Below are 12,011 nucleotides of genomic sequence, written 5' to 3' on the forward strand. Positions count from 1 at the left end.
AATGTACTGATTCAGAAAACTACAAATCTAACAACATAACTTATCTCTCACCCTCCCTTTCAAGAAACCCTTCACTTCATGTCCCATGCTTCTGATATTAAGCAAGATCTTCCCATTTTATATTTTGTAAATACTCTTGAGTGGCATCATTTATATCTATATTGTGGATGAAAATATTAATGGAAAAAGCCCTTATATCTTTATTTAATATTTGTTGGAGTGTCACTGAACTTTGCAAGTCTTCTTTGGAGAGATTTTTAATCTTTTTCCCTAGTTCTCTAGGGGATGTAAAATGTGACCCATGATGCTTGGATGCCTGAAACCAAGATAAAACAGTGAAGTTATACATAAGCCACCTATTTCTTGCAGTATACAAAGAGAATCAGAGACCTGGATTCTTGAAAGGTTTATTCAGACCAGCATAAGGAGCTTATTCTATTCCATTCTCTGGGAAAACTTCGTGTGTAATCACTGGGTGATCTGTATCCCTAACACTCTCCTCAGAGCCTTAGCTACATTCTTATTCCTGAGAGTATAAATCAGAGGATTCAGAGTGGGAGTAATGATGCTATAGAACACAGAACCAGTTTTGTCTTGCAGTGGAGTGTGCTGGGAACTGGGCCTCATGTAAGAGAAGATGCAGGCACCAAACCAGAGAGACACCACAATTAGGTGGGAGCTGCAAGGGGCAAAGGCATTTCTCTTACTCCCAGCTGAACGCATCTCAATGACACTGTGCAGGATGAAGCCATAGGATGTAGAAACCAGGATAATGGAGAGGAGGAGAAGAACTATGGTGCTGATGTACACTGTGGACTCATAGACAGTGATGTCGACACATACCAACTTTACAACAGCTGGATACTCACAGTAGAAGTGGTGTATTTTCCAAGTCCCACAGAAGGGAAAGTGCATCAAGATGACTGTGTGAATTAGGGAGTTCAGAGATGCCCCAAACCATGATGTGAGGGCCATCATCAGTGCCACCTTCCTGCTCATGAGCACTTTGTAATGCAGAGGATGACAGATGGCAACATACCTGTCATAGGACATGAGAGCTAGCAGAAGACACTCAGCGCCACCCAGAGACAAATAGAGGAAGTGCTGGGTGGCACAGCTTAGGAAGGAGATGAACTTGCTGCCAGACAGGTAGTTGGTAGCCATCTTGGGGAAGGTTGTGCAGACGTGCATCAGGTCCACGAGGGAGAGCTGGAGGAGCAGGAAGTACATGGGGGTGTGAAGCCCATGATCCACACAAATGAGGAGGATGGTGAGGGTGTTGCTACTCAGTGCAACAAGGTAGACCACTATGGTCAGGCAGAAAAGGAAAAGGTGGGTCTGGGAGTCATCGAAGAGCCCTTCAAGGATTAAGTCTGCCAGAGACGTCTGATTCCTCAGCCACATGGTCCCTTCAAAGTCCCTGGGGAAATAGGGAGTGGAGACAAAGTGTGATGCCAGACATATGGGATCCTGTGTACATGGTGATCAGCTCTTTTGATCCACTCAAACATTTGTGTGAAGAGATTTTTCTATATTTGTAGTTATCCTGCAGTTCAAATTATTTAAATTCAGTTTTTTCAAAACAAGAGAAACCTAAAATTTTTTAACACAATCATGGTCATTTGAAATTCCAAGACTCTATTAAGGGCCAAAATTTATGACTCTTCTTACTAAATATAAGCATATGTGTGTGTAATCATATGTGTGATTTGTGTTAGTGTGTGTCTGTGTTTGTATGTTTGGTAGATTATGTTTCTTATTTTACCAGGCAGGTTCTATCAAGAACATCTGAACAACTAAGACATTTCTATTAATACATGTAATTGTTAAGGGTGGCGTTACAGAACTTTGGCCTTATTTATTTGAGGAAGCTGGTTAAGGAGTTGGTGTACTGCTGTCAGGTTTAAGTCTGATGTGGAAACTTTAAGCCTACAGGACAAGCAGTAGAAAGGGAAGATAGTACAAAGAAAGGCAGACAAGAGACAGACAAAATACAAAAGCATAAGCTGTGACCCACAAGACAAAACAAATAAACAAAAAAGAATCAGTTCTGTTTGCCTATGGAATTAGGCACTGGGTTTTTTTTTTTTTTTGTATTGACTTTTTTTTTTTAATTCTACAAAATATTTGAGTTTCTTTTAACATAATTAAAAAGCATAAAATAGGCCTCAATTCAGTCTCCATACTTCCTTTTTCCCTCTCCTCCTCCCTTCCTCTGATCCCTTCCCTCTACTCTGCTGATCTGCTATTTATTTATAGTTTTTTATTAGTTACTTGTAGATATACATACAGATGACATTCATATGGTATGTTTATATAGGCACATGGGAAATTTAGGTCAGATTTCTAACGAAGCTGAATGCACACCCCTAGTCCAGAATTCCAAGAGCCTAAAGGAGAATCCTGGGGAATGTAGAGCAACTGCAGACCCAGCCACTGCTCCATACCAATGAGGTGTAAGCAAGCAGACCAGAAAAAACCTATTAATACTACAGGATGGCTGCTTCCCTTCTGACCTCTAATCTCCCAGGATCTCCTCTAAGACCCACCTTAACAAGAAAGGAGAAATTAGAGACATTTTTGGAAAATGTAGTTCATCCTAGCCAACCTCACACATCACAAAGTCACTGCAGTCCATCTTCTGCCCTTTTGGCACATACTCACAATCTCCACCAGTAAAGTTAAGCTCCAAATACAAAAATGATACCTGTGTAACTAAATACAATACATCCAGCATGAAGGCAAACACGTTAACCATTTCTCCAGGAGAAAATCCAAAGTTCTTTATTTCCCCTAGGGGAGACATTCATTCCTCTGATACATGTGTCCCCTTTAATATCCTGGAACTTCAAAGTTTTTCGAATGATATATGTGACATATTCTAATGGAAACAAGAAAGAAATACTCATTTCTACCATCCATGGGATAGAGATTCTTATCCAAAATGGGTTACCATGTACTTTGAATATCAACCCCTGTTTCTTCACTCAGTCCTGGCATCTGCCCAATAGATTCATGAACAAAGTGAACATGGAATCAGGGGTAAAATTAATCCCTGGATTCAGAATGATGGATTTACACTCACCAAGACCAATCTGTCTGAAGCCACTGCTGAATATGGATAACAGCATAGACCATCATGAGTTACCCCCATTGCCCCAGTCCTGGGGTGATCAGCCAGCCCCTCCAGAGCACCTTGATGATACTGGACCACATTCACCATGAAAGGGACACTCCTGTTGTTTTTCCTGGACTGAACACTCACTCTGGGTATGGATTTCACTTCCTCACCTGAAGTGCTGCTGCCAGAACTAACATCTCTGGACTCACAGAATGCTTTATTCGCCATGAGAGTATGTCACGCAGCATTGCTCCTGATCAAGGAGCTTGATTCACAGCAAACAATTGTGCAATATGGCCTGTGTTCATGGGATTTGTTATACTTAACATAGGTCCTCCATCTTTTTGAAACACAGAACCTGATAGAATGGTGAAATACCCTGGTAAGACTCTGCCTCAAGCAAAACCTAGGTGGCAACACCTGCCAATCCTGGGGCAATGTCCTCCAGGGTGTGGTACATGCTCCACGTTTGCATCTAATTTATAGTACTGCTTCCATCACAGCAAGGATTCATAGGATCATACCCCAAGAATTTGACGGATAGAAATGAGAGTGTATTCTCTCCCTATAAAATTAATGTCTATGACCCACCAACATTATTTTTTCCTGTACTTTTCAGTTCTCCTGCTTTAGAAAACTCTTAGCTACAAAGGGAGGGATTCTACTTAACAGACACAAAGTGATTCCATTTTCTGAAGGTTGAGATTGCCCTGCTGCCACTTTAGGATGCTCATTATAGCTGAATCAACAGGTGAAGAAGAAGGTCACTCTGTCACATGGAGTGATTGATTCTGACTAGGAAGGGAAACTCAGTTGCTACTACACAATACAGAGAGGAAGAGCAAGTGTGACATAGGACATTTTCTCAGTGTCTCTTTAAACTCCCCAGTCCTATGATGGAGGGCAATAGGAAACTAAAGCCCAAGTCAGGTCACACTGATAAGGGCTCAGATCCTTCAGAGATGAAGGTTTGGGTCACCCAACTGACCAGGAACAGTGACCAGGTGTGAACCAAGGCAGTATGGACTGTGGAGTGAAATAGGATAGTTAAAAGACCAGTAATGACTATGTGGACAACCCCCAGGAACACAAACTGCCATACTTTGTGCATTTATTCTTAATGGTGATAAGAATTTGTATATTTATATTACACAAATTAAGCGTTTATTTTATTGTCATCCTCTTATCAAACATGAGGTGTGAATAATACCTAAAATCATATCTCAAATAACTAGATATAAATGAAGGAGTATGAACACATAGAAATAAAATAAATATCACACAACATAAAAAAAAAGGATTTTTTCCCTTAATGAGGAAAGGGTTGTATATTTTATATACTCTACTTGGGAAAAGTTGATGACATCTTATATTATACATATAATAGTCATATTATATTAGGTAGAAAGATATCTTATGTGTCTTTATTTGAACATTGAGCAAAATTTTTTAAAAATGCATGAGTGCTGTGCTGACACAAAACAAAGTAATCATACCTGTGTCCTGGGTAGATTTCTGAGTCAACAGATGACAAAAAAATGCTGACAAAACTACGTTTTTCATGTTGATTCAGCCACCCTTGCCAATCTGCCCTCTCTCCAGTTCTCCCACAAAGACTAATCAGAATAAGAAGTTGATCTCCATGAGGAAATTAGACTCAAAAAAGTCATAAACTAAGTAGAGCCTTCTATCACTTGTTGTGTCTTACCTCCTAAATATCTTCCTGTACTTTCACATATTCTGATTCATTGGTGTTCATTAACAGGAAAGAACCACCACCAATGAAGAAAAGTACTCATGACAATTATGAGAGTAAATACCAGTAATTAAAAATAATTATGTGAGTATAAAAATAAACTTCAAAAATAAAAGCAAAAAACACAGGACTTAATGCATTCTAATCAAATTTCAACTCTACCAGTAAAAACGAGTTCACATTGATTTTTCTTCTGTCCTAGGGTTGCTCTAGGAGTATAATGAAAGTCGTGTCACACTGTTACTTCCTGCTCAGCTTCTGTGGACTAAGAGAACAATTTCAACCCTGGTTCCCCTGATTACTTCAACTCAGTTGACATGATCTGCACACATCTTTTCTACCTAATTATTGAAACACATCTCTTTCTCTTTCTTCATTAGTTTCTGACTATCTCTATTAACCCCCTTGGCATAAGTTTTCCATGATCTGGCTCTATTCTCTCTTTCTTCCTTAGGCAACCCATTTTTGTACCCCTTAAATTATGTTTTTCTCAATCTTCTCAGGAAGCATCCTCATGTACTGATGAAATATCACCATTGACTAAAGGATAATCTCACAATGCCCTAGTTTCTAATAAAGGATTCTGAACACATCAAGCCCCAACACTATGTTACCTGCAATTTTCTCTGCAGAGATTTGTGCTCAGAAGTAAGATAGAGAGAGAAGAACATCCTCCCAGCCACACATTGGCTATTGGTCTTCCACACAAACACTTGCTGAAGTACTCCTCAGACTCCAACTCTAACCCTGGAAGTTGCATCTTCTAGCAGAATACCAGAGAGAATATTTGTCCAGCTCACTCATCATGGTTTCCACTAATTATCCTAGTGATGGAGCATCACACAAACAACAGGACATGGTGTTCTAGCACCCTCTGAAAATCTGTGTTCATATTTTGAGCCCTGTCAGACAGATTAAGTAAAACTGAACACATTTGGCCCCTAGTAGTTGGAACCGGTGGTGCATATGTTTCCTCTTGACTCTGAACTTATATTTGAACTTCCTTCAAATACCAGATTGGGAGCCTGGGAAATAGAAATGACCATCCATGTTACCTGAGTAAGAGACTAAACATAATAGCAGATTAATCCTCAATGCTCCCAGAGTCCAACAATAATCCTCTTTGCAATCTCTGTGGGTTGTGATCACTATAGCACTCTCATCATAGATTTACCCTCATTCCCTAGTAGTAACATACAAGTATGTATGTGTTATGCAGTTACTAAGCTTCTTCCATACCACAGAGATGTTTCCTCAACAGTAATCAAAGGGGTCAGAAGAGGCCAGACTGTCTTGACCTGAGCCAGTCATGAGGGAAGAGGTGCATGCTCCATAAGGATGAAACATCCTCCAGGTCCTCAGGACCTCTGATGTCAGCAGAGGTGAATAGAAATCTGACGACCTGATGACATCAGGGATTCCCACTCAGAAGACCCACCGGATGTCTTCTGGGCACCATTACCCAAGATACCAATTAGTCTGTACCATGTGCACTGAAGTGAGTATCCCATGGTGCTGTACTTGAAGTTTGTTTGCAGGGGTGGGGGAACTGGTTCTGAATATAACATGGGAATACTATCTCTAGGGGCTAGTTAATAATACAGAGTAACGGTTCCTACAGTCCCTGATTTGTTTTGTTCATTACAGAATCCAGGTCTCTGTAGCCCCTTTCTGTGCTACTCTTTTGAGAAGACAATCTGAGTGTCTTTTTGCCCAGTGGCCACATTACTGTTTTTCTCATGTCTCATATTATAGAAATGGCAGCAGGTAATTCTCATTCTCAGTCTTGTTGGTGTTTCAATTCTATGGATCACACAAAATAGCAAGTTAGGAGATTTTATATGGACCAATAGAAAAAAAGTGCATTCCCTGTATTTCATTTACTTCCATATTTTATTCACTCACTGCCCTCCTCTCATCATAAGCATATTTGAGCTATTCTTGTTTCTTGTTTTGAAGCACAAACAAGACTGAGTGTGGGAATTACTTGCTATCATTTCTATAATACGACACATAGGGGAAAAAAAAAACCAGAAAGTGGCAACTAGCCAAGGAGACACTCAGACTATTTCTCTTTTCTCAACTCAGATATTTATTAAAATGCCTTGCCTCACTGAGCTTACCTTGACTCTATATCATGGCTTGTTGTTTAAGTAGAGGAAACATGTTATTACTTGCTTGAAAACCTACAGGCTATTACTTTTATCTGGTACCTCTCTTTATGACAGAATATAGTTTTAATTTAGGCAAGTCTTGGCATTTATATGAATTATTCATTGTTTGAGAAATATTTTATGAGAGCCTGCTGCATTCCAAGAAGTGTACTGATTACATAGTGATAACAAGCATTAGGGGTCTTTTACTCCTTAGGGGTTACAGACACAACTATGTCAACTTAAGTTTAGGATTTGTATTAATCAATATTCAATGCAAGTGACATATAACAGAATGTGTTGCATTTTTTTCTTTTTGTTTATGTCTAACATTAGAATTAATTTTGATATAATTACAAAGCATGGAATGTAATTTGTCCCAATTCAGTCCACAGTATTTCCCTTTCCCTTCTTTCTTCCCTCTCTCTTTTCTTTCTTCTACTGTACTGATCTTTCTACTATTTACATTTAGGCTTTTTAAAATAGAAACTTGTGGATATACATTATGGTGAGGTTCCTTGTGGAATATTCATGTATGTGGTATAATCATATATGTATTTTACATATATTCATATATGTGAATGTTAGTTCAGATTCACTCTGCTGTTCTTCCCTTATCATGTACCATCTCCCACTTCTCATTACCCTTTATCTAGTCCACCTATCTCACTTCAATTTTGATAGAAGGAAGGCACCAGATAAAAGTAATAGCCTGTAGGTTTTGAAGCAAGGAATAAAACGTTTCCTCTAATTAAAAAACAAGCCTCGATATAGAGTCAAGGTAGGTGCAGTGAAGCAAGGCATCTTAATATCTGAGTTGAAAAAAGAGTAACAAGAATAGCTCAAATATGCTCATGATGAGAGGAGGGCAGTGAGTGAATAAAACATGGGAGTAAATGAAATGCAGGAAAATGCACAGTTCTTTCTAATGGTCCATATAAAATCTCCTGACATGCTATTTTGTGTGGTTCATAGAATTGAAGCACCAACAAGATTGAGTGTGGGAATTACCTGCTATCATTTCTATAATACGACACATGGGAAAAAATCAGAAAAGTGGCCACTGGGAAAGAAGACACTCAGACTGTCTTCTCAAAAGAGTAGCACAGAAAGGGGCTACAGAGATCTGGATTCTGTAATGAACAAATCAGGGACTGTAAGAATTAACTCTGTATTATTAACTAGCCCCTAGATAGAGTATTCCCATGTTATCTTCAAAACTAGATTTCCCAAATTACTCAGTTCCTCCTCCCCTGCAAACAAACTTCAAGTACACATCATGGAATACTCATTTCAGTGCAGTCCAAGTAAATCAAGAATAAAGTGAAGGATTCACATTTCTTGATTTAAAAACTTAATGCAAAGCAAAAATACATTTTAGTGATAAAGCAAAATGGTAGAACTATTAGAGAAAAGAGGTTTGGTGGTTCTTTATTAAGTGAAACACAGAATTATTGGTCCTGGCAGATGGGTAACATGTAGATAAATGGAATATGATTTGGAGTTCATAAAGAAACCCACCTGTCTGTGACCTGTGGAATTTTGAGAAAGGTGCATTTGCCACTGAATGAGGCAGACACTCTTCAAAAATGAAACTGGAACAACTGAATAGCTACATGCCAAACAATAAAAGACAAAGATGCACATAAGGATTCTAAAAGACTAGTAAGACAGAGCCTTGGGGAACACTTTGTCTGGACTAAGATGACAGTTACATGAATCTATCCACAGTAGCAAAATTGAAGACATACATAGGCACACATGCAGGAGGCACATTAAAAAAATGGTGAAATCTAAATACCTTCTGCGAATTGTATCAATGTCAATTTCTACTTACTATAATAAGAAGAATAGACTATATCCATAGATAAGCAATGTGCTAATAATTTCTGGAATGCAGGAGAAATTGTATATGACCTTCCTGTACATTTTTTCGAGCAATTCTCTGTGAAGGTATAATCATTTTAAGACGCAAATTAAATTTAAAAAAAATATCATTTAAAAAAATGATGCTTACAGCTGATTTGTGAAAACAAACCATCACTGTTTTGATCATCTCTGGATCTGCAATACCAAACACAGACTGTGGATCATCACACAACTGGTAATGGGAAAGAAGAGCTGATTAAAACTAATAAGCCAGATTCTGCAGTTAGAGCTACCCCCAGGAATCCAGACTTATTTTAACAGGGTCTTCATAAAAGCAAATGTTGTTTTATTTGGAGGAGACTAATATATTAATATTTCTTTGTGGTTTAAGCATAATATCTGAAAATTCTTTACTTCTGACTTCTGTTTTTCTTGTTTCTCTTCTAAAAGTTGTACTTTTATGCTTTACATTTAAATCTATGATCTATGTCATGTTCATTGTTAAACAAGATGAGGTTCGGTTTTGTTGTCTCATTTTGTTGACCTGTGACCGTCCAGTTGTTCCAGCACCATATTTAGAAAGACTATCATTGCAGCACTTCCAAACTCATTTTCTGAGGCCAATATCACCCTCATCCCCAAACCAGACAAAGACAGCAATATCTCTAATGAACATAGATGCATAAATTCTCAATAAAATTGTGGCAAATTGAATACAAAAACATATCAAAAAGATCATGCACCATGATCAAGTGGGATTCATCCCAGGGTTGCAAGGTTCATTCAACATATAGAAATAAATAAATTTAATTATCACAACAATAAACTCAAGGTTAAAAATCATATGATCATTTCAATATGTGCAGAAAAAGAATTTGACAAAATACAGCATCACTTCATGTTCCAAACTGTAGAAAAACTAGGGATAACAAGAACATATCTCAACATCATAAAGGCTATCTATGCTAAGCCTCAGGCCAACATCATCTTAAATGGAGAAAAATTAAAAGCATTCCCTCCAAAAACTGGAACAAGACAGGGATGTCCTCTTTCACCAGTTATATTCAACATAGTTCTTAAAACACTGGCCACAGCAGTTAGAGAGTCAAAAGAAATTAAAGGGATATGTATAGGAAATGAAGAACTTAATTAGCACTATCTGCTCACGATATGATTCTATACCTAGAAGACCCAAAAAGCTCCACCAGAAAGCTTCTAGAACTAGTAAATGAATTCAGCAAAGTATCAGAATATAAAATCAACACCCATAAATCAGAGGCATTTCTATATATCAGTGAGAAATCCTCTGAGAAAGGAAACTACCCATTTACAATAATTTAAAAAAAATAAGATACTTGGGAATCAAATTAAAGAAAGAGGTAAAAAATCTACACAAATAAAAACTACAGAGCCTTAAAGAAAGAAAATCACAGAAGACCTTAGAAGATAGAAATATCCACCTTGCTCTTGGATAGGCAGAATTAATATTATCAAAATGACCATACCACCAAAAGCACTATTCAGATTTAATGCAATTCCAATGAAAATCACAATGGTATTCCTCAAAAAATAAAAAAAGCCATCATGAAATTTATCTGGAAAAATAAGAGACCCAGAATAGCTAAAGCATCCTTAGCAGGAAGAGTGAATCAGATGACATCTCTATACCAGACTTTAAACTATACTACAGAGCAATAGTAACAAAACAGCACGGTATTGGCACCAAAACAGACTGGTAGACCAATGGTACAGAATAGATGACACGGAGATTAACCCACAAAATTACAATTATCTTATATTAGACAAAGGTGCCAAAAACATGCATTGGAGAAAAGATAACCTCTTCAACAGATGGTCCTGGGAAAACTGGAAATCCATATGCAATTAAACCCTTTAATCTTTTTCATCTGTCTAATTGTTCTGCTCAGTGTTTCAAGAACTATGTTAAATAGAAGTGGTAAAATTGGGCATCCCTGTCTTGTTCCAGTTTTTACAGGGAATTCTTTCAATTTTTCTCCATTTAGAATCATGTTGGCCTGGGGCTTACCATAGATCGCTTTTACAAAGTTGTGATATGTTCCTGTTATCCCTAGTGTTTCTAGTATTTTGAACATGAAGCAGTGTTGTATTTTATCAAATACTTCTTCTTCATATGTTGAGATGATCATATGATTCTTATCCTTAAGCCTATTGATGTAATGAAATACATTTATTGATTTCTGTATGTTAAACCAACCTTGCATCCCTGGGATGAACCCCACTTGATCGTGGCACAGTATCTTTTTGATATGTTTTTGTATTCGATGCCAGAATTTTATTGAGAATTTTTGCAACTATATTCATTAGAGATATTGGTCTGAAGTGTTCTTTTTTGATGTGTCTTTGCCTGGTTTTGGAATCAGAGTGATATTGGCTTCATGGAATGAGTTTGGAAGCGCTGCCTCTTTTCTATTTCCTGAAATAAATTGTAGAGTATTGGTATTAGTTCTTCTTTAAAGGTCTTGTAAAACTTGGATGTGTATCCATCCATTCCTAGGCTTTTCTTGGTTGGTAGATTTTGTGGTGTCTGCTATTTTATCACTTGAAATTGATTGGTTTAAATTCTGTAGATCATCCTGATTCAATTTGGACAAATTATATGATTCTAGAAATTTATCGGTGCCTTTGATATTTTCTATTTTATTAGGGTATATATTTTAAAAATACTTTGTAATTTTCTTCTGTATTTCTATAGTATCTGTTGTGATATTTCCCTTTTCATCAAGTATGTTATTGATTTAAATTTTCTCTCTCCTTCTCTTCATTTTAATGACTAAGTGTATGTCAAATTTATTTGTTTTTCAAAGAATCAACTTTTTGTTCTGTTAATTTTTTCAATTATTTCTTTTGTTTCAATTTCATTTATTTCAGCTCTGATTTTAATTATATCCTGTCTTCTGATGCTTTTGGTGTTGATTTGTTCTTGTTCTAGGGCTTTGAGATGTTATGTTAATTCACTTATTTGTTGACTTTTTCTTTTCTTAAGGAATAAACTCCATGCAATGAGGTTTCATCTTAGAACTGCTTTCATACTGTCTCAGAGATTTTGATATGTTGTATCTGTGTTCTCATT

The 12,011-nt window shown here is 37.2% G+C and overlaps 1 protein-coding gene across 1 annotated transcript; it reads right to left on the reverse strand.

Annotated features, from left to right (window-relative positions):
* Window positions 1-468: 468 nt before the first annotated feature.
* On the reverse strand, window positions 469-1,404 carry LOC101970806 (olfactory receptor 2AE1). The gene has a single exon (XM_005341201.3). The coding sequence runs from the start codon at window positions 1,402-1,404 to the stop codon at window positions 469-471; it is 936 nt and encodes a 311-aa protein (XP_005341258.2).
* Between the last annotated feature and the right edge of the window lie 10,607 nt (window positions 1,405-12,011).

The sequence above is a fragment of the Ictidomys tridecemlineatus genome, chromosome 10 (genome assembly GCF_052094955.1).
Source record: "Ictidomys tridecemlineatus isolate mIctTri1 chromosome 10, mIctTri1.hap1, whole genome shotgun sequence".
Taxonomy (NCBI): Eukaryota; Metazoa; Chordata; class Mammalia; order Rodentia; family Sciuridae; genus Ictidomys; species Ictidomys tridecemlineatus.